At 36.1% G+C, this 25090-nt stretch overlaps 1 protein-coding gene across 1 annotated transcript in view; it reads right to left on the reverse strand.

Annotated features, from left to right (window-relative positions):
• Positions 1 to 1759: 1759 nt before the first annotated feature.
• LOC123556283 (myosin-2 heavy chain, non muscle-like) overlaps positions 1760 to 25090 on the reverse strand; it is a 31403-nt gene continuing 8072 nt past the window's right edge. Inside the window, exons 4-8 of the mRNA XM_053527473.1 lie at positions 15604 to 15709; positions 14978 to 15056; positions 10206 to 10348; positions 6259 to 6334; positions 1760 to 1888 (exon numbers count right to left, since the gene is read on the reverse strand). Coding sequence (XP_053383448.1) covers positions 15696 to 15709 — 14 coding nt within the window. The 3' untranslated portion in view covers positions 1760 to 1888; positions 6259 to 6334; positions 10206 to 10348; positions 14978 to 15056; positions 15604 to 15695. The remainder of the gene's footprint in view (positions 1889 to 6258; positions 6335 to 10205; positions 10349 to 14977; positions 15057 to 15603; positions 15710 to 25090) is intronic.

Raw genomic sequence — 25090 nt, forward strand, 5'->3', positions numbered from 1 at the left:
TTTGATTAAAAGTTTTTTTTTACTTGTTATGTTCATAAGAGTGCACCCATTGGTTGAACTCCATGTCCCACTTACTTTCCCATAGCTGTAACCTATTTAAGTCTTGCTGGAGGATGTTTTCTTGGGCAGAACTATTTACAGTTAAATAGACAGCAGTGTCATCGGCGAATAAACGAACCTGTGAAATCAGATTTTCAGGCAGGTCATTAATGTAGAGTAAGAATAAAAGGGGGCCTAGGACGGAGCACTGTGGGACTCCGGACGTTACTGGAACTTCTGATGTTTCATCATTCACAAGGACAGACTGGCGCCTGCCAATCAAGAAAGACTTGACCCATTGCAACGTGGTGCCTTGAACGCCATGTTGATGAAGTTTGTACAGACGTTTCAGATGGTTAACCTTATCAAATGCTTTCTCATGTCAGCACATCAATGGTATTGTGAACAAGGCAGACAGCAATATCCCCTGCTACTGTTTTGGATAGTGGAAGGGTGGGCGGTACTAGGTGGAAGCATTGATGTTGTTAAGTATATTTTTACTTTATGTACGACGAAATCAATGAATTTGTTCCAAGCGGTATTCTGAGAGATTGCAGAAATAAGTTTAATATAAAAAGAATCGTGAGTATACATCACAGCCAAGTCATAATATTTACATTTTCCCTGTTCTTTTCCATTGAAAATTATGACATTAATTTCAAATGAACAGCAAAAGGAAAGGCGCAAAAGTTATTATTGCTGCTTTGTGATAACACCACTGTTTTGAGGAAATCCGCATATAGTCCGGGAGAACATTCCTTATATGAGCCGCGCCATGAGAAAACCAACAGTGCGTTTGCGGTCAGCATGGATCCAAACCAGCATGTGCATCGAAGCAATCTAGTCATGATCCATGCTGTTCGCTTTCAAAGCCTATTGCAATTAGAGAAACTGTTAGGAAACTTGGATGCGCAGGCTGGTCATGATCCGTATTGTTCGCTTTCAAAGCCTATTGCAATTAGAGAAACTGTTAGGAAACTTGGATGCGCAGTCTGGTCATGATCCATGCTGTTCGCTTTCAAAGCCTATTGCAATTAGAGAAACTATTAGGAAACTTGGAAGCGCAGTCTGGTCTGGATCCATGCTGTTCGCTTTCAAAGCCTATTGCAATTATAGAAACTGTTAGGAAACTTGGATGCGCAGTCTGGTCTGGATCCATGCTGTTCGCTTTCAAAGCCTATTGCAATTAGAGAAACTGTTAGGAAACTTGGATGCGCAGTTTGGTCTGGATCAAGCCAGACTGGTCGCTTTCAAAGCCTATTGCAATTAGAGAAACTGTTAGGAAACTTGGATGCGCAGGCTGGTCTGGATCAAGACCAGACTGTTCGCTTTCAAGCCTATTGCAATTAGAGAAACTGTTAGGAAACTTGGATGCGCAGGCTGGTCTGGATCCATGCTGGACGCAAACGCCACAGTTTGGTTTTTCACATAGAACGGCTCAATTTGACGTTGCTGTTGTTCTGTCTGGCGAACACAATGGCCGGGAAACTAATGGTAATGTTAAATGCCTCAAATATTTAAAATATTTTTCTTGTTTACAAATGAAAAGAAATATAATGTAAACATAAACAAGGAGCTGCGTTCAATAACGCTTGATGCCTTCAAGGGGTTTAAGTTATATGGAGCGGACACAATTGTTACGGGCGGACGGCGACTATTCCTATTACCCCACCACTCGTGGCAGTAGATACAATTACAAAGTTACAAATTCTAAAAAGCCTTTCAAATTTATAAACAAATTTTATTTCTATATTGTTGGTACATTGAAAATAACCAACGTATTCAAGTCGATGGCTTTGCAGACTTTCTAACAAAATGTTTGTGAACTGACCAATCAAGCTGTGCAGACCTGAAAGACAAGAAAGTGTAATTATTTTCCAGCATGTATACAAAAGAAGTGGGCAATGATGGCTCTATATCGCTCACCTGAGTTTATTTGCTTGTGGGGGTAAAAGTTGGGTAAGACATTAGGGAATTATGTGACATGACAATTTATTTTATACTAACTGATTGAAATACTGTGTTTTATCAGTGAGATACAATCCATATCACTCACTGCATATCACTCGCAGTACATGCCGATGTACATGTACATTGTGTATGAATTTTAAATTATTTGCTTAAAACAGAATGAAAATTGTAGTCGCACTTTGTTCTTTATAGTATATTTCTCGATTAAAATTATTTTACTTAATGAACATTTCGTAACATTATGCAGCGAAAAATAAAATAAAATGGAACTGTATGTCGTGTGCATCTTTCTAACATCACAACACGTGTGACGCTATGTCTGTTTACGGGCGTCGGTTTCCCATGCCGAGATTAAAATTTGACGCAAAATGCACATCTCAACATATTTAGGCATCAAATAAAAAGAATTTTTTTTTGTGAATATTGAATATATCTCACCTCGATGTGAGAAAATTCATTTTTGAAATTTTCTCACTTCTCTGTGAGTTATATTCAATATTCACTCAAAACAAACAAATATCCTCTATATCAAACCTGAAGATTTTTTAAAAGTTTCCAATACATAAATAAGGGGTAAAATGACCACATCTAGCGGCAATGCTTTTTGATGAAACAGAGTAATTTGTACAATCTTCTTAAAGGGTCACCCAAGAATCATTTGTTATTTTAAAATTGAGCCTGCTGTTCTGACAAGAATGTTTTATGTTTCCAATATAAACTATAGGGAACAAGAGTGGCAGACTGACTGTCACAAAATATACCCATCATAAAATTTGGCCTAATTCAAGGGCCATAAGGGTGTCTGGGGTGATTTGGCTGACCAAGGTTTTTTGCCCACAAACATTTTCTGCAAGTTTGGTGAAGATCGGACGAAAATTGATCGACTTAGCAGATAAGGCTAAATTTGCAGATTTTGAGTAATTCGATGGCCATAATCCAAGAGTGCCTAGGGCAATTTGGCTGGTTATCGAACTTGGCTGAGATATTATGCTGACAAACATTATCTGCAAGTTTGATGAAGATAAGATGAAAACTGTGTGACTTAGAGGGTGGACAGGCTAAAACTGCATATGTTGAGTAATTCAAGGGCCATAACTCAAGAGCGCCTGGAGCAATTTTGCTGGTTATCGAACTTTGAATTATTAAGCCCACAAACATTGTCACCAAGTTTGGTGAGGATTAGATGAAAACTGTTTGACCTAGAGAGCAGACATGCTTTTGGACAACGAGCGCCCACTGCCATAAGTGTTCACATAATACGCCCTGCTCTTTCAGAGACGGGCGTATAAAAATAGCTACACCTTCTGGCAGCCATTTTGTTTTTGACAAATCAAAATAATTTTAACAATCTTTGTACAGTGTTACACAAGGTCCATATTCCTTAAAATTATTTTCAATTCATACAAGAAGATTTTTTAAAGTTTCCACCACACATATATTCATCAACTCCACCAAAAGGTATCAGAAGAGCTGTTGTTTAAAGAAAGTATAGACGGACGGATCGGACAGTGATCGATCACAATTGCTCACACCGTATACTGGTAGAAATTAAAGACTAAACCAAATATTGCTGAGCAACTTAACTTTGTAAATCCCCATAAAGACTTGTGAAACATTTGTAGTGCGTATCAGTTCACTACACTGAACAATTTTGTGAAGTTTTAATATATTCTCATTAGTTGTTAATGGATAAAATAAAAAAAATACACTTCACTTAATCACGATGCTGATGAAGATGCCAACAAATGGGTGATGTGTTCTTCAAATAGCTTAGAATTATCCAATCTTTAACATCTAGAATATGCACAACTACAACACAGGCTTACTACTATAAAAGTTCATTCATATCCTAGCTGACTTGGTCAAATTTTATTAAAGCGACATTATGCACATCTTAATGTACAAAGTGTGTTTTTAGTGAATGTTTTATAACAGCAATTTTCGATTGCTGTGCATTTAGATGTGCTAAATTAACGACAAGGCCACATAAATATTTGGAGCGGATCCTTTAAAAAAAAATCAGACTAACAAAACAAGAAGGCCATAATGGCCCTATATCCCTCACCTGTTATCATTGCACTTAAGGACAAGAAGCTATTTATAACAAGAGCTGTCCCTAAGACAGCCAAGCTCGACTATTCGAAATATTGTCCCAGAAGCAGGAAAATATTACCCAAAAAGGTTAAATATCAAAAGAGTTTTAAGTTCAAAAGTGGGAATAATTTGACCAAAATGCATATCAGTTATGGGACTTGCTGCTATCAACTAGTTTTATAACCCCGAAGGCACATGAGAAGTTTCAATTCAATATCTGCATTAGTTTTGGAGATAGAAACTTGCATGTAAAACTTCAACCAGAATTTGCAAAGTCCAAAAGGGGGCATAATTTGGCCAAAATGAAAGTCAGAGTTATGGGACTTGATGCTATCAACTAGTTTTATAACCCCGAAGACACATGAGAAGTTTCAATTCAATATCTGCATTAGTTTTGGAGATAGTAACTTGCATGTAAAACTTTAACCAAAATTTTCTTAGTCCAAAAGGGGGCATAATTTGCTCAAAATACATGTCAGAGTTATGGGACTTGACCCAGAGAGGTTGGCAATTGAAGTAGAAAAAGAAAAAATAAGTTTCAAATCTATATGCCTTTTAAAAATAGCTGTATGTACTTGCACGCAAAACTTTAACCAGAATTTTCTAAGTCCAAAAGGGGGCATAATTTGGCCAAAATGAAAGTCAGAGTTATGGGACTTGCTGCTATCAACTAGTTTTATAACCCTGAAGACACATGTGAAGTTGAAATCAATATCTGCATTAGTTTTGGAGATAATAACTTGCATGTAAAACTTTAACCAAATTTTTCTAAGTCTAAAAGGGGGCATACTTTGCTCAAAAAACATGTCAGAGTTATGGGACTTCACCCAGTGAGGTTGGTAATTGATCTAGAAAAAGAAAAAATAAGTTTTAAATCTATATGCCTTTTAAAAATAGCTGTATGTATTTGCACGCAAAACATTAACCAGAATTTTCTAAGTCCAAAAGGGGGCATAATTTGGCCAAAATGAAGGTCAGAGTTATGGGACTCGCTCCAGTCAACTAGATTTATAACCCCGAAGACACATGTGAAGTTTCAAATCAATATCTGCATTAGTTTTGGAGATAGAAACTTGCATGTAAAACTTTAACCAAATTTTTCTAAGTCTAAAAGGGGGCATAATTGCTCAAAAAACATGTCAGAGTTATGGGACTTCACACAGTGAGGTTGGTAATTGATCTAGAAAAAGAAAAAAATAAGTTTCAAATCTATATGCCTTTTAGAAATAGCTGTATGTACTTGCACACAAAGCTTTAACCAGAATTTTCTAAGTCCAAAAGGGGGCATAATTTGGCCAAAATGAAAGTCAGAGTTATGGGACTTGCTGCTATCAACTAGTTTTATAACCAAAATATTCTAAGTCCAAAAGGGGGCATAATTTGCTCAAAATATATGTTAAGAGTTATGGGACTTGACCCAAAGAGGTTGGTAATTGACCTAGAAAAAGAAGAAATAAGTTTTAAAGCTATATGCCTTTCAGTGATGGCTGTATGTACTTGCATGCAAAAACTTAACCAAAATGTGACGCCGACGCCGACACCGACACCGACGACGACGCCAGGATGAGTAGAATAGCTAGACTATTCTTCGAATAGTCGAGCTAAAAACATAAAAAGGAAGTAATTAAAAATTTATTTTTAGAAAATTTTGAAGATTTTTCTATGTGCAATCAAGTAACCCCATGAGGTGGGGTCAATTGGATCCCGGAGGTCATGATTTGAACACATTTTGTAGAAGTCTACTGGGCAATGCTACAAGTCAAAAATCTAAGATCTAGGCCTTTTGGTTTAGTTTTAGAAAATATTTGAAGATTTTCCTGTGTAAAATCAAGTGACCCCTGGGTCAGTGTCAATTTGGACCCCGGGGTTCATGATTTGAACAAATTTTGTAGAGGTTCACTAAGCAATGCTACATATGAAATATCTAAGCTCTAGGCCTTCTGGTTTATTTTTAGAAAAACATTAAGATTTTTCTATGTACAATCAAGTAACACCATGGGGCGGGGTCAATCTTTGTAAAGATTTTTTTTACAACTTGTTGACGCATGACGGACGACGGACATCAAGCGGTCACAATAGCTCACCTTATCACTTTGTGACAAGTTAGCTAATAATAATTCTTTTTTCAAACTTCTACGCAATTATCTCCCTTACCTATAGGTAGAGATTTCTGAAGTTGAAGGGAAGCAACTCCTGAGTGCAGTTTAAATTCTCTTAAAAACTATTGCCCCTGCCAAAATAAGAAAAGTCATATTGGCAGTGTTATTATTTCGTACTGGTAACAGAAAGAGTTTGGTATATTGGGTTAAAAGTTATAATTTTCTACACCTATTTTACACAAACATCTATTCCAACTGGATTTTTACTTGAAAAAATGCATATAAATTATAATTCCACTTTAAACACTGAACTTTAAAGGCTAACTCCTTAATTAACTAGAACTATCATTAACGGCGATAAATAGCCCCACACAAACCTTCTCAGCGGATGTACAGAGCACACTAAGTTAAACTATTCTTGATGTCTAAGTGTTTAACTGTTCCTGGTCATTGTGACCTTGACCTTTGACCTGCTAACCTCAAAGTTGACCTTGACCTGTATTTTATGATGTTACATGTGTGTATAAAAATTTATGATCCTATGCCTAAGCATTTTCAAGTTATCATCCAGAAACCATTTAACTGTTCCGAGTCATTTTGACATTGACCTTCGACCAACTGACCTTAAAATTGAATTTCCATGTATTTTATAATGCTACACCTGTGTACCAAACATTATTTAAATCTGTTAAACCTTTCATGAGTTACTGTCCGGAAACCATGAAAACCAACGGACTGACAGACCAACGGACAAGCTCATTCCTATATAACCCCCACCCCACCCCACCCCTACAAACAACTTCGTTTTGTGGTGGTAAAATGATGTCATAACTGTGTAACATATGTACTCTTAAAGTGCTTGACAGAGTAAAATATAAATTTCACAACAGTGCTATAACTCCAGAAAGAAGAGGACAGTAGTTGTTGACACGATGTTCTGATAAAGATACAAATTTTCAAAGTCCGAAGAAGGGCCGTACACCTGAAAAACAAGAGGACCATGATGGTCCAGAATCGCTCACCTGACCCCACATGACCCAGTTTTCAAATGAGTATGACGTCACTGTTTCTATTATTTGACATAGTGACCTAGTTTTTGAGCTCATGTGACCTACACAATGTAGTTTTAAACTTGACCTAGATATCATCAAGATAAAAATTCTGACCAATTTTCATGAAGATCTCTTGAAAAATTTGGCCTCTAGAGAGATCACAATGTTTTTCTATTATTTGACCTATTATTTTTTAAGACACGTAACCCAGTTTTGAACCTGACCTACATGTCATCAGGGTGAATATGCTCACCAATTTTCATTAAGATCTCATGAAAAATATGGTCTCTAGAGAGGTCACAAGGCTTTTCTATTTTTATACCTACTGACCTAGTTTTTAACCGCACATAACCCAGTTTCAAACTTGACCTAGATATCATCAAGGTAAACATTCAGACCAATTTTCATGAAGATACAAGGTTTTTCTATTTTTAGTTATACTGACCTAGTTTTTGACCGCAGTTCACCCAGTTTCAAACTTAAATTAGATATAACCATGATGAACATTAAGACCAACTTTCATACAGATCCCATGAAAAATATGGCCTCTAGAGAGGTCACAAGGTTTTTATATTATTTGACCTACTGACCTAGTTACTAAAGGCAAAAACCCCAGTTTCAAATTTGACCTAGATATCATTAGGGTGAACACTCAGGCCAATTTTCATGAAGATCCATTCAAAAGTATGGCCTCTAGAGAGGTCACAAGGTTTTTCTATTTTTAGACCTACTGACCTAGTTTGTAATATCATTCGACCCAGTTTCAAACTTGACCTAGAAATGATCAAGATAAACATTCAGACTAACTTTCCTACAGATACAATAAAAATGTGGCCTGTAGATAGGTCACAAGGTTTTTCTATTATTTGACCAACTGACCTAGTTTTTCACAGCACGTAAATATAATCTGAAAAGTAGATCCCTCGGAAGCACCGAGAACAATACAAACAGTGAAAATTGCAGACTCGGTTTGGTTGAGTCTGTTCATTTTTAAACTTGACCTGGATTTTATCAAGGTAAACATTCTGACTAACTTTCATGAAAATCTATTGAAAAAGTATGGCCTCTTAAAGTCGAAATATTTTTCTATTTTTAAAGCTACTGACCTAGATTTTGGACCACACGTAACCCAGTTTCAAACTTGACCTAGATATCATCAAGATAAACATTCTGACCAACTTTCATAAAGATCCCATGAAAAAATGTGACCTCTAGAGTGGTCACAAACAAAACTTACGGACGCACGGATGACGGACGCTGCGCGATCACAAGAGCTCATCTTGTCATTTTGTAACATGTGAGCTAATATTTGGACAATATGCGCATGCACTTGAGGAGCGGAGTGCATGTGAATGTTTGAGAGACAGATAGTTAAAACACTACAGTATATGAATCCCAGTTTGTTGACAGCTGCAGCATTATAAGACTCTGAATTGAAATTACTTTTACCCTAGGTGACACGTGACATCATGACCGGAAATTAAAAGAGGTCATCTTCTCAAGGAGACTTGGTAAATCAGTTTTGCTGTATACTGATTTTTAAAGGATTTGATGACAGGTGCTCTTGTCCTTTCACCACGTTACCCGAAACTGATGAAGGTCATCTACTAATGGAGACCAATCAACCTGTGAAATCTAAAGTATGCAGGCCAAACAGATCTCAATATATTGGTTTCAAACTGATTTGACCCTAAATGACCTTGACCTCATGACCTGCAATTTATCAGGAGACTAAACATTCAATAAAATATAATGGCTCATGGTCAGATAGTTATCTTAAGGTAATAATCAGAAATGGATTTGACCAATTAGGACCTTGCGACCTTGACCTTTGACCCAAAAAAATCAACAGGGGTCAACTTAAGAAGGCCAATCACCCTGTGAAATATGACAGCCTTGAGAATAGTATATATCAAGATATCGAGCAAAAATGAATTTCCTATATAAGGCAGCTGTGACCTTGACCTTTAGGCCAGATACCTGAAAATCAATAAGGATAATCTGCCAGCTTTGATGACCAAACTCCATATGAAATATGAAACTCAATGGATGGGTGTGCGGACAGACAGACCGACATCAGCAAAACAATATTCCCCTCCTTTGAAGGGGGCATAATAAAGATACTGCTGGAAATAACAAGAGCTGTCTGTATCATAGCGCGCTGGACTTTTCTCAAGGCTTGACTCTGACTTAGAGCTTTACCAGTAAAAAAATACAAGTTAAAAAGGGACATAACTCAGTCAAAATTCAAACCAGAGTTCCGGGAATTGTTTCTCTAGGTGAAGTCTTTAAAAGCAAATACACGTAACTATTTTGAGTTTCAAGTCAAAGGCTTTAATAGTAACAGAGATATTTGACTATCAAAAATTTTAACAAAAAATTCTAAGTTAAAAAGGGCCATATTCTGTAAGAATTCAAATCAGAGTGATGGGAATTGCGTCTAGTGTAGACTTTGATGGAAAACAAGTATTATTATTTTAAGTTTCAAGTAAAAAGCTTTGATAGTAACAGAGATATTTGACTTTATCAAAAACTTTATCCAAAAATTCTAAGTTAAAAAGGGACATAACGCTGTCAAAATTCAAAATCAAAGTTATGGGAATCATGTCTCCTGGTGTAGATTTTGATAGTTAATAACCATTTTGAGTTTCAAGTCAAAAGCTTTAATAGTAACAGTGATATTTGACTTTATCAAAAACTTTAACCAAAAATTCAAGTTAAAAAGGGGCATAACTCTGTCTAAATTCATATCAGAGATATGGGGATTGTTTCTCCTGGTGTAGACTTTGATGGTAAAAAGTATTTTAAGTTTCAAGTTAGCTTTGACAGTAACAGAGATATTTGACTTCATCAAAAACTTTAACCAACGGTGACGGCAATGCCGTGGCAGGTACAATAGCTCTACTTTTTCTTCGAAAAGTCAAGCCAAAAACAGACTCAAAGAACAAACCAGTACTGTATAGATCTTTGCACTTTTCACAAGCATACGTTATCCATGCTAACCATTTTCATCAACTGGAGTATTCCATTTCCCCTTGCTTTTTGCCATTTTCAATTTGAAGATTTGTTTTGAATTACACATCAAATCGAATCCTAAAATAGAAAAAAGTACAATTTCTATAATTATGACATCAATGAATTTAAAGATAAGTACACTAAATACACACAGTAATAAGTTGTTTTTTTTTTATTTGTTTTGGGTTTAACGCCGTTTTCAACAGTATTTCAGTCATTTAACGGCGGGCAGTTAACCTAACCAGTGTCCCTGGATTCTGTACCAGTACAAACCTGGTCTCCGCAAGTAACTGCCAACTTCCCCACATGAATTATCAGAGGTGGAGGACTTATGATTTCAGACACAATGTCGTTTATCAAATAGTCACGGAGAACATACGCCCCGCCCGAGGATCGAACTCGCGACCCCGCGATCCGTAGACCAACGCTCTTACCACAGTAATAAGTGTCGCTTCAAATTCATTATAATATTATACCAGAAAATATTAAGGATAACATGGTGTAATAGGCCTCAATTTCACCAAAACTGTACATGTGTGGTTTTCAAAATAATGAAGCAAAGTGTGACATAGGGGTTGAAATTTCAAACCTATTTCTTATAGTGGTCACCTATTTCATATGATAGCAAATACTTCTAACAAGGAAATAGCTTTGGAAAAGTGTTGAGAAATACCAGTCAGAAAATATTTCAGCCTTTAATTCGAAAGTTTGGTGAATCTCAAGTAAAATGGGTGATAAATGCTGTAATGTTTTATGACAAGGACATATCTATAACAGTAATGTTTTCAACATATATGATACATAATCCTAGCATAAAACTGCTGTTATTGTCACTTTTCAGGGGTGTTTTAACAGGAGAGAAAACGTGTGTTAACAGAGAAATTCACGCGCTGACGTGCTGTTATAACACCTTTTTATATATGCGCATTCCGTGGCAAAGCGTAAACGTATTACGGCCCCAAAACGGATAATTCAGAAGGAAATGACGTCAACGTGAAAAAACAACGTAGACTTTACCACGCATTTCATGGAAGGTAATGACGTTGAGGGAAAATATATTCATTTACCTGTTTTTTTACACGTGTTATGCTAGAATAGCGATAGCACATGTTCTGTTCGTGTTGTAACATTTCCAGAATCCCTCGGGATTTCGCAGATGTTATAACACGAAAAAATATGCGCTATCCCTACATAGGTATGTGTGTGTTGTTTGAAACTTAATTTATCAAATATTTGTGGACACTGGTTTTTAAAATCACCATTTCTGCATAAATATGACATGAAAATAAAATTCTACTTAGAAAAGTTATTGCTCAATGAAAAATAATGAACATATTATTATAAAACATATTTTTTTCTAACAGTTTGCATGTTCATCAACCGCATGTATTTATAGAATATGTTCATATTTTGGTAAAGTCTTTCAACTATACAATATTCACCAGTGAACATTAACATATATAGGTAAACCTGACAGCTTAATTAAGAATCAATAAAGTTAATATTTCCACTTTTTAACTTGAAAATTGGCAACTAGGACAAAAATGCAAACAATGAATTTCAAATTGTCCAGGTTTCATTTATAATGCTAAATTAAGAAATAATGCCTAAATTTTGTGTACACGTTACTTAGAATATAGAGCTGCCAACCATATACTACAGCAATGCAGGTAATTGATGAATGCGAATATAGGGTGAACAGGGGACATCACTTTTGGCTTTGTGAAAGTTTAACAGTCCTTTATGTGTGAAGTTGAAAGCTTCTTTGTAAACTAAAGTAAAACCCCATTTTATTTAAAGAATAAAAGAAATCTGACGCTTAACTACTGAAAAGGTGCACAGGGGACATTTTTGGGTGTATAGACATTCATCAAACAAAAAATCAAATCATGTTTTCAAAGCTTAAAGAATTAAGATCTTAGAAAAACATTAGGAATTAGAAAAAGTAATGGGGCTGTGAAATTGTAGAGTTCAACATTTAAATTTAGTATTTTTTTCACTATTTTTTGTGAACACATGTGAAGGGGGTTTAATCACAAGGTGTGAAATATTAGTAAGAATAAAATGCTGTTTATAAAAAAGTAGTTTGCTTTAAATGTGGCTAGTTTAATTTTTCTGAAAAAATCAAAGCTGTAACAATAAAGCTTGGTTTGAAAACAATAAAACACTGTTGAAAACTAACCTTCATGTAAAATGTCACACTTTTTTGGGTGCACAGGGCAAAATTAGCTATATAATTCAATATTACTTTAAAACTGCTTCAGCCATTTAGCTAAAATTGCGCACATTTATTGACTATATTGATCTGGATATAATGTACCCCAAAACAGTTTCTAAAACTGGACTGAATCAAAGTAAGGTGAGAGAGAAGAAAAATCTTCATTATTTGAAAACCACCCACAAACAACTTGATAATGTAAGCTTTACAAATGTCAAATGATACAATATTAAAGGTGCATATTGACAGAGGCAGAGGTGGGGATAAACATGTATAATAATTACAACAAGAGGGCCAAGATGGCCCTATATCGCTCACCTATTATCATTGCGCTTAAGGACAAGTAGATCAAACTAGAAAGCTCACAAGGTTTTGCTATTATTTGACCTACTGACCTAGTTTTGAAACGAACGTGACCCAGTTTTAAACTTGACCTAGATATCATCAAGATGAACAAGCTGACCAATTTTCATGCAGATCCCATGAAAAATATGACCTCTAGAGAGGTCACAAGGATTTTCTTTTATTTAACCTACTGACCTACTTTTTGCTGCAGTTGATCCAGTTTCATAACTGACCTAGATATCATTAAGATGAACATTCTGATCAATTTTCATGCAGATCCCAGGAAAAATACGGCCTCTACAGAGGTCACAATGTTTTTCTATTTTTTGACCTACTGGCCTAGTTTTGGACCGCACGTGACCCAGTTTCGAGCTTGATCTATATATCATCAATATGAACATGCTGACCAATTTTCATACAGATCCCATGAAATAATATGACCTCTAGAGAGCTCACAAGGTTTTTCTATTTTTAGATCTACTGATCTAGTTTCGGACCGGACGTGACCTAGTTTTGAATTTGACCTACTTTTTATCAAGATGAACATTCTGACTAATTTTCACGCAGATCCCATGAAAAATATGACCTCTAGAGAGGTCAAAATGATTTTCTTTTATTTGACCTACTGACCTAGTTTTTGACCGCAGTTGACCCAGTTTCAAACTTGACCTAGATATCACCAAGATGAACATTCTGATCAATTTTCATGCAGATCCCATGAACAATGCGGCCTCTACAGAGGTCACAATGTTTTTTTATTATTTGACCTACTGACCTAGTTTTAGACCGGATGTAATCCATTTTCAAACTTGATTTAGATATTATCAAGATGAACATTCTGACTAATTTTCATGCAAATCCCATAAAAAATATGACCTCAAGAGAGGTCAAAATGATTTTCTATTATTTGACCTACTGACCTAATTTTTGACCGCAGTGACCCAGTTTCAAACTTGATGTAGATATTATCAAGGTGAACATTCTCACTAATTTTTATGAAGATCCATTGAAAAATATGGCCTCTAGAGATGTCATAAGGTTTTTCCTTTTTTTAGACCTACTGACCTAGTTTTTGACCGCACTTGACCCTGTTTCAAACCTGACCTAGATATCATCAAGGCAAACATTCTGACCAAATTTCTTAAAGTTTCCATGAAAAATGTGACCTCTAGAGTGGTCACAAGCAAAAGTTTACGGACGGATGCACGCACGCACAGACGGACGACGGACACCGCGCGATCACTAAAGCTCACCTTGTCACTTTGTGACAGGTGAGCTAATAAGAATGTAAGCCTTTAACTGGGCATCCAGATGTCCTTGTCAAACAAGTGATTCTTACTTTTTCTACAATATTTTCTAGAAATAGACCTGAAAACATTGAAAACTGTTCACTAAAGAGTTATGGAATAGATAAGAAACAGACCATGTTAACCTTTGACTTTTAAGTGTGACCTTGACCTTTGAGCTAGTGGTCTGGGTTTTGTGCATGACACATTGTCTAATTATGGTAAACATTTATGCCAAACTATTTCAAAATCCCTTCAAGGATGGCAGTTATGAACCGGACATGAAACCGAACATGTTAACCTTTGGCTTGTAAGTCTGATCTTGACCTACACAGTAGTGACCTGGGTCTTGCACGTGACATGTCATCTCATTATAGGAAACATTAAATTTTACACCAAAGTAATTTTAAAATCACTCCATCGATGGCAGAGTTATTGGCTGGATAAGAAAACGAACCATGTTAATCTTTAACTTCTACATGTGACCATGACCTTAAGAGCTAGGGGTTTGGGTATTGTGCATGATATGTCACCTCATTATGGGGAACAATTAAGCAATTGAAAGTAATTTCAAAATCCTTTTATGAATGGCAGAGTGAACTAGACACAAAACAGAATTTGTTAACCTTTGACTTCTAAGAGTGTGACCTTGACCTTGGAGGTAGGGGTCTGGGTCTAAGGCATGACACATTGTCTGATAATGGTAAACATTTATGTCAAGTTATTTCAATTTCCTTCACGGATGGCAGATTTACAGCCCGCACAAGAATTTACACAGACGCATGGACGGACAGTGCGATTTTATAATATTTTCTCAAATATTTAGAGACCCTTAAATATCAAGTATAACAAACCTACATTTTTTAAACACTGGTAAATACAAACAGGCATCATTTGTGATGGTTTACATCTGGAAAGTACATTCATCTGGCAGCTGCTGAAATGAATAGTTTATTAGTTATATTAGATTTTTACACTGTATTTTTCAAATATTACTAAATAAAAATTGAACATGCATATCAAAAACGTTTAAAACACATCTTACGTTTCCACCAGCCTATTAAAGAGAGCCTAAGATCTCAGAGTGATAATGATTGACAGTCATCTGATAAGCAATTCCTATTTTTGACTATGTTTACTAAATAAGTTACAGACTTGAAGAAGAAAATTGTAATTCAGTTTAAATGTTTCAACACTTGCAAGTCCTTCACCCTTACCCTGCTAAATTTTTATATATAACTTGTCCATCTATCAATTTGGAAAGTACCATTAACTGTCAAAAAGGGTGGGAACATGTAGATCTTGATCAGACTGCACTGATGTGCAGGCTGATTATGATCTGCACTGGTTGCAAATCAATTGTGTCCAGCATGATAAGGGTTTGTAGAGAATATAAATTATACCGACCTCTTTTACTAACCCACACTGCATTAAAAACTAACATTTTTCAGATATTCATAGTCATAAAAATCTTTAATACAAACCTCAATTCTTTTTTAATATCTGGACAACACCAACACTCAAACACTTTTTCAGGATTTCATCAATTCACTTAATTTACATCTGGAAAGAACTTCTATCTGGAGTCTGCTAAAAAATGAGAAAATATTTCAGTAATATATTTGCAGACTAGTTCTTTTATATGCATATATAATAAAAAAAAAATACTATATACTTGCAAAATGACATGTTTATAAATTTAGACGAAACTTTAAAATTGTGACAAGGAGCTGCCGTTCAATATTAACGCTTGATGCCCCCAGTGGTATCCTTGTCAATAGATGTTGCACCTAAGTCCAAAACGAGGCCAAGGTCAAGGTCAAACTGAGGTCAGGTGATGTCTAAAGATGAGGAATGGTCACAGTTTACATCTGTATTAGTATCAATTCATTCTTATAAGGGGTATTGATGTTAGACAAAACGGTCCAATTTGGTTAACCAAGATGGCCCATATAAGATGACATTGGTAAACAAGAGGGCCAAAATGGCCCTATATCGCTCACCTGTTATCATTGCACTTTAGGACAAGAAGGTCAAAAAATCATAATCAAAATCAAGATCAATCAAAAGAATTATGAGAAAATATAGTTGAAATTTTCTTCCAATAAAATTATTTTCAAATCAGGCCAGTAGTTTTATGCCTGAAGGATTACATCATAGAAGATTAGGAGCAAAATTTTGACTGATGAAACCCAAAGGACATGAACAACAAAAGGGAGAAATTAACCAAAATTTAAACAAGAGGGCCATGATGGCCCTGTATCGCTCACCTGAGTACCATTGCTCAGAATGATATAATCAAGTTTTGACATAGAGCATATACATTTTAACAAGATTTGAACAAATTTTGTAGAGGTCCACTAAGCAATGCTACATGTCAAATATCTAAGATCTAGGCCTTCTGGTTTATTTTTAGAAAATTTGGAAGATTTTTCTATCTACAATCAAGTAACCCCATGGGGCGGGGTCTACTAGGCAATGCTACACACAAAATATCTAAGATCTAGACCTTCTGGTTTATTTTTAGATTTTTTTTGAAGATTTTCCTATGTAAAATCAAGTGACCCCTGGGGCAGGGTCAATTTTGACCCTGGGGTCATGATTTGAACAAACTTGGTAGAGGTCCATTAGGCAATGCTTTACACCAAATATCTAAGCTCTATGTCTTCTGGCTTTTGAGGAGAAGATTGTTTAAAATATTTCTATGTAAAATCAATTTTGACCCCGTGGTCATGACTTGAACAAACTTGGTAGAGGTCCACTAGGAAATGCTTCACACCAAATATCTAAGCTCTAGGGCTTCTGGTTTTTGAGAAGAAGATTTTTAAAGTTTTTGCTTTCGGTTGCCATGGCAACCAGAGTTCTGCATGGAATCAAATTCTTTGAACAATTTTTGAAGAGCTTCACCCAAGGAACATTCCTGTGAAGTTTGGTTAAAATTGGCCCAGTGGTTTATGAGGAGATGTCGTTTGAAGTAAAAGTTTACGGACGCCGGACAGACGGACAGACGGACGGACGCCGGACGAAATGCGATCGAAACAGCTAACCTTGCCACTCTGTGACAGGTGACCTAAAAATAGAACTTATTAAACAAGGTTTTCCTTTGCTTTGACCTAGTGACCTAGTTTTTAACCCCAGATGACCCAATATCAAACTTGGCCTAGATTTCTTAGAGATGATCATTGTGACTGAGTTTCATAAAGATTAGGTCAAGGTTGTGACCTCTAGTGTCTAGACAAGATTTTCCTTTGATTTGACCTAGTGACCTAGTTTTTGTCCCCAGATGACCCAATATCAAACTTGGCCTAGATTTCTTAGAGATGATCATTGTGACCGAGTTTCATAAAGAATAGGTCAAAATTGTGACCTCTAGTGTCTAGACAAGGTTTTCCTTTGATTTGACCTAGTGACCTAGTTTTTGACCCCAGATGACCCAATATCGAACTTGGCCTAGATTTCTTAGAGATGATCATTGTGACTGAGTTTCATAAAGATTAGGTCAAAATTGTGACCTCTAGTGTCTAGACAAACTAATTGTTGACGGACGAACGGACGACGGACGACGGACAGAGAGTGATCACAAAAGCTCACCTTGTCACTTTGTGACAGGTGAGCTAAAAATGATGCAATATAGATCTATATAATGCAATCCAATATTAAAACTAGAATGTGTCTGTAGGACACAGGGTGTGCCCCCCACTGGTACATTTGTTACAAATAAGGGGAAATCATTCAAATGTTTGCAGTCTTAATGGGGTATAGCCTCAAAAAAAAATATTATGAAATGGATTCATTATTCTATACCACATACTTTTTGAGCTATGAGTATCACAAACAAAAACTCCACTATTTTGGCTATTTCAAGGGCCATAACTCTGTAATAAAAACTAAAATTCTCAAGAAGAATGCCAAATGTGCAAGGTCACTTATGATAAAGACTCAAGCAAGGTTTCATGAATTTACATTAAATACTTTTTGAGTGAGGCACATAATTAGGTGAAAATAAGCATTTCTTTTACTATTTCAGGGGCCATAACTCTAGAAAAAGGGGGTGGACCCAGGTGAAAAATAGGAGATGCGCAGGTTCATATCATGATAAAGATTCATGCAAGGTTTCATCAATTTATATCAAATACTTTTTGAGCTAGGCGTGTCACAAGGTGAAAATGTGCATTTTTGACTATTTCAGGGGCCATAACTCTAGAAATAGGGGGAAGACCCAGATGAAAAATAGGAGCTGCACATGTTCATATCATGATTAAGACTCATGCAAGGTTTCATAAATCTATATCTAATATTTTTTGAGCTAGGCTAGACACAAGGTGAAAATGTGCATTTTTGACTATTTCATGGGCCATAACTCTAAAATTAGGCGGCGGTGCCAGATGAAAAATAGGAGATGCGCAAGTTCATACCATGATAAAGACTCATGCAAGGTTTCAATAATTTACATCATATACTTTTTGAGCTAGGCGTGTCACAAGCTGAAAAAGTGCATTTTTGACTATTTCAGGGGACATAACTCTGAAAAAATGGGGTGAAACCAAATGAAAAATAGGAGGTGCGCAAGTTCATATCATGATAAAGACTCATGCAAGGTTTAATGAATCTATATCAAATACTTTTTGAGCTAGGTGTGTCACAAGGTAAAAATGTGCATTTTTGACTATTTCAGGGGCCATTACTCTGAAAATAGGGGGCAGAGACAAACGAAAAATAGGAGGTGCGCAAGTTCATATCATGATTAAGACTCATGCAAGGTTTCATGAATCTATATCAAATACTTTTTGAGCTAGGCATGTCACAAGGTGAAAATGTGCATTTTTGACTATTTCAGGGGCCATAACTCTGAAAATAGGGAGCTGAGCCAAATGAAAAATAGGAGGTGCGCAAGTTCACATCATAATTAAGACTCATGCAAGGTTTCATGAATCTATATCAAATACTTTTTGAGCTAGGCGTCTCACAAGGTAAAAAAGTGCATTTTTGTCTATTTCAGGGGCCATAACTCTGAAAATAGGGGGCAGACCCAGACGAAAAATAGGAGGTGCACAAGTTCACATCATGATAAAGACTCCTGCAAGGTTTCATCAATTTATATCAAATACTTTTCAAGCTAGGCGTATCACGAACTTCGGACGGACGGACGGATGGACGGACGAACGGACAAGACCAAATCTATATGCCCCCACCACTCATGGGGGGGCACAACAAGTAGCTGTAGACGAAACATACCTCAAGAATGTTAAATGTCCTGCGTTGAAACTGAATAAATCCGCATGTAGATCTATCTACCACAGGCACTCGTTTCGGTCAATAAAACACATACAATGCAATATTAACACCCCTGTAGACTCTAAATCTTCTAGTCTACAGGGGTGTTAATATAGTATTGTATGTGTCTTACTGACCGAAACGAGTGCCTGTGCTATCTACGCTATGTAGATAAACACCACTATCTCCGACCTGTTGTCAACGAGTCTTTGATTGGTCGTTATTGCGTCACCAATAATTTCACAACACAGTATTTGAAGATGTGTTACAAAATCACGTATCAGTTCTACTACCATTTTCAGAAAAGCTCACCGAATGGGCGTTTACATCAAACGCAGGTAGTTAATGACGTAACTGTCACTCTGGTTATCGCGTGTAGTTTGCTCCGCCAAGAAGTGTATTTCTATTGATCGCAGTAGTTTAAAGCCGAAAAAAATGATGTAAAGGGTTAGGTATAAAAGTAAATTAAATCCTGCATAATACATACACAAAGCTCTACATGTGTATAACACGTCCGCAGCATTAGTCTGACTCCCTGGCTGCATGGTTAATTTTTTATATAAATAAGAAAATCTTAAGCCTCTAAAATAAGCACATATTATCTGATGTCTGAACCATACATCGGAGCCAGGGGCAATTAGAAATGTCAATGTAGAAACAACCTACAGGAGTTACTTCCCTCTTCATGAATAAACTTATATAGGCCTGTATATGTAAATAAGAACAAACATAGGGACGGGAGCCAGTTTACCGCAGCATATACACATAAAATTATTTAGATTAAATATTTGAACTGTCTGAAGATCGGCATTGATGTACTCTAAACGAAATACAACAAAACTTCTAGTCTGTATATTATTTCTTAGTTCGATTTTCTCAAACACAATCATTCGGAGAAGTAACAACGAAACACTGTGATGTTTTGACTAGGTACAGTCTCGTTCTACCTCTTTTGTCTTAACCTTTGTCGGGGGAACTATAACAACCATTCAAGTAACTCTGAGAAAAACAGACTTGTTCCCCTTACGTTGCCTGTGCAGGTTGATATTTGAGAAGTGTGACTTTGCATTCAGGTGGTCATGTTTTGACAAATCGAACGGGTCGCATTTTAAAATCCGTCAGACAGTTTCTAGCGAGATAATTTAGCTATACCGTGTAATTCTTTTCATTTAAAACTTTTTGTCCGTTTATTTCATAGCAATTCTCATCTAAATTTATCAATAGGTTGCAAAGACGTATGAAAGTAATGCAAAACAAAATAGTTAATGAAACGTACAATATACATAATTTTTGTGAGAAAAGAAGAAATAAGATGAAAATAAAAAACGTCTTTAGGCGCCTACGAATTAGGCGCCCATGAGTTAGGCGCCCACGAATTAGGCGCCCACGAATTAGGCGCCCACGAATTAGGCACCCATGAATTAGGCGCCCACGAATTAGGCGCCCATGAATTAGGCGCCCACGAATTAGGAAAGAGATACACAATACTTATGATTTATATTCAAAGTGGATATACTCAACAGCTGGAAAAATGTATAATGCAGACTTTCGACCATATGTTCAGTAGCTCAAAATTTATTATAGTATTCATATATGGCAAATCTTAAATAACATTCAAAGTCCAGATTTGTCTATTTGGTTACAAAAGCTTAAAAGTATCAAAGATTAAGTAACATAAGTGTATTTTGCGACTGAACATCGACTGATAAAATTAACATATGTATTTCGAATACTGAACCTTTACAAGAATTATTCCAAACCAAATGCACCAGATATGTTTAGAAGAACGACGCACTGAAAATTGGGACCCTTTACCTAATTGATGTACATTTGCATTGTTCTACCCTTTACCTAACTGATGTACATTTGCATTGTTCTACCCTTTACCTAACTGATGTACATTTGCATTGTTCTACCCTTTACCTAACTGATGTACATTTGAACTGTTCTTCTCTTTACCTAATTGATGTACATTTGCATTGTTCTACCTTTACCTTATTGATGTACATTTGCATTGTTCTACCCTTTACCTAACTGATGTACATTATAAACTACATTTGCATTGTTCTACCCTTTACCTAACTGATGTACATTTGCATTGTTCTACCCTTTACCTAACTGATGTACATTTGCATTGTTCTACCCTTTACCTAACTGATGTACATTTGCATTGTTCTACCCTTTACCTAACTGATGTACATTTGAATTGTTCTACCCTTTACCTAACTGATGTACATTTGCATTGCTCTACCTTTACCTAATTGATGTACATTTGCATTGTTCTACCCTTTACCTAACTGATGTACATTTGCATTGTTCTACCCTTTACCTAATTGATGTACATTTGAACTGTTCTTCTCTTTACCTAATTGATGTACATTTGCATTGTTCTACCTTTACCTTATTGATGTACATTTGCATTGTTCTACCCTTTACCTAACTGATGTACATTTGAATTGTTCTACTCTTTACCTAATTGATGTACATTTGCATTGTTCTACCTTTACCTTATTGATGTACATTTGCATTGTTCTACTCTTTACCTAACTGATGTACATTTGAATTGTTCTACTCTTTACCTATTTGATGTACATTTGCACTGTTCTACCTTTACCTAATTGATGTACATTTGCACTGTTCTACCCTTTACCTAATTGATGTACATTTGCACTGTTCTACCCTTTACCTAACTGATATACATTTGCATTGTTCTTCCCTTTACCTAACTGATGTACATTTGCACTGTTCTACCCTTTACCTAATTGATGTACATTTGCACTGTACTACCCTTCACCTACCCTTTACCTAATTGATGTACATTTGCACTGTTCTACCCTTTACCTAACTCATGTACATTTGCATTGTTCTACCCTTTACCTAACTGATGTACATTTGCACTGTTCTACCCTTTACCTAACTGATGTACATTTGCATTGTTCTACCCTTTACCTAACTGATGTACATTTGCACTGTTCTACCCTTTACCTAACTCATGTACATTTGCATTGTTCTACCCTTTACCTAACTGATGTACATTTGCACTGTTCTTCCCTTTACCTAACTGATGTACATTTGCATTGTTCTACCCTTTACCTAACTGGATGTACATTTGCATTGTTCTATGAAGGAAAGAAAAAGTTTACGTATAGTTGCATTTTTTTCATGTAAAAAGGACATGACTGAAATTTTTTTATATCTTTATAAATATAAACATTTACTTTCTAGAAAGATTAGTTGTTATTAATGTTTTCATCAGTAAAAACAGATTATTTGGATGAAACATTAATTTTTTTTTGGCTGGCACCGGCACAAATATAGGTCACATGGCGACTCTCCAGTTTTGATAGTGGAGTAAGACCCAAGGTGCCCCTCCGTGCATTATTTTCATCACACGCGGGGACCTGGGTAGAACCACTGACCTTCCGGTAGCCAGCTGGATGGCTTCCTCACATGAAATATTCAACGTCCCGAGTGAGGTTTGAACCAAAATCGATGACGGGCAAGTGATTTGAAATCAATGACTTTAACCTCTCGGTCTCGAACTCCCTCCCCCACCCAGTCCCGACCCCATCCTGTCCAAACTAGTGATAAAACTCTCAGAACAAGAATAAATGTTCATGCACACCAAGTAAAAACTCTCCCAAACAAAAAATATTCCACCACTTAGATGTCTGTAGTATATTGTAAATTAAGATCCAAGTTTCTCAAATTGTTCCCATTCTTTGAAATGAAATTAGGTAGTTCTTCTGCTATATAAGCGAAATAAAATCATTTTATAAACAGCAGTTACGCCTATTTGAAACAAAGAATGTTACCCTTCAACTGAAATCGCGTCAAAGTAACGTCACGTCACATTTGTATACACAGAAGTGATGATAGGTGAAACTAGCTTGTATTTTTTATAATTAAATGCAGTTGGAAAGGTATGTGAAATCATTTCATTTATCTAATTGATAGACTTTTACCTTGTACAAAGTCTTTTTATAGATGTATAAAAATATTACCGATGTAAATCTTATCGTTGACACAATTCCTGTATGAAATTTTACAGCTGTAAAAGACCTGTATTTTTGTTCAAAATTACAGTCATGATTATTTCAAATTTACAACTGTAGATTTCATTATCAGCATTGATTTTACAGCTGTAGATTTTAATTTACAGCTGTCAAACGACTGTAAAACAGTTCGAATTATGCAAATGAGATACAGCTGTAAACAAGAGCTGTCTCCATAGGATGACACATGCCCCCGATGGCACTTTGAATGAATAGTTATGGCCGATGTTAGAGTTTAGGACCTTTGACCTACGGAGCTGGGTCTTGCGCGCGACACGTCGTCTTACTGTGTCACACATTCATGCATAGTTATTTTAAAATCCATGCATGAATGACAAAGATATGGACCGGACATGCCCATCAATGCACTATCATGAAAAATGACCTTTAACGTCTAAGTGTGACCTTGACCTTTGAGCTACGGACCTGGGTCTTGCGTGTGACACGTCGTCTTACTGTGGTACACATTCATGCCAAGTTATTTGAAAATCCATCCATCAATGACAAAGATACGGACCGGACACGCCCATCAATGCACTATCCTTTAACGTCTAAGTGTGACCTTGACCTTTGAGCTACGAACCTGGGTCTTGCGCACGACATGTCGTCTTACTGTGGTACACATTCATGCCAAGTTATTTGAAAATCCATCCATCGATGACAAAGATATGGGCCGGACACGCCCATCAATGCACTATCCTTTAACGTCTAAGTGTGACCTTGACCTTTGAGCTACGGACCTGGGTCTTGCGCGCGACACGTCGTCTTACTGTGGTACTCATTCATGCCAAGTTATTTGAAAATCCATCCATCGATGACAAAGATATGGACCGGACACGAAAATTGCGGACAGACCGACAGACTGACAGACCGACAGACGGTTCAAAAACTATATGCCTCCCTTCGGGGGCATAAAAACTTACAGCTGTAAAAATGGAAAAAGTTACAGCTGTAAAAATGAAATAGTTACAGCTGTAAAAATGCCTCAAAGTTAAGCTGTAGAAATATTACAGGTGTTGAAAAAGAACACATATTTTTTTAAGGGACGAAAGCAGAGGTACAAAAGTTTTAGGTTGAATTGTAATTTTCTAGAAAAGGTAGCAAGTAGTACTAAAATGGCAAAAAAAAATGATCTTGTAAGTAAAAATAAAACAGTAATGAAATATGTTTACAGTATAGCATTTGCAAAATTCAAGAGTAGGATAGTCAAAGTAGATACTGTGCATCAGATCTTGTTTTCTTTCTTTGTCATGAAAACATAAGACAAATATGTAATTATTTCACTTTAACTTATCAGCTTCAAATATAATGTGAGTAGTTAATACATGTACATATATATGTCCATTTATAACTACATTTATATCAAATAATAATACAGTTGCACTTACTCTATAATAGTTAAAATTCCAATATTTTAGAAAATGTGGTTTCTTTGTGAACTTCAGTTATACCCCGCCAAATTTAATTAAAGATGACTGACAGTACTCATGTTTTCCTCCAAAAAAGTTACAGCTGTAATTTTGAGACATGAACATTTTACAGCTGTAACGTTCAACTGTAATTTTTACAGCTGTATTTTGTGAGAACTGCATGTTTTACACCTGTAAATTTCAATTGAATTTCTGGTCATTTTCCACTTACA

The sequence above is a fragment of the Mercenaria mercenaria genome, chromosome 16 (assembly GCF_021730395.1).
Source record: "Mercenaria mercenaria strain notata chromosome 16, MADL_Memer_1, whole genome shotgun sequence".
Taxonomy (NCBI): Eukaryota; Metazoa; Mollusca; class Bivalvia; order Venerida; family Veneridae; genus Mercenaria; species Mercenaria mercenaria.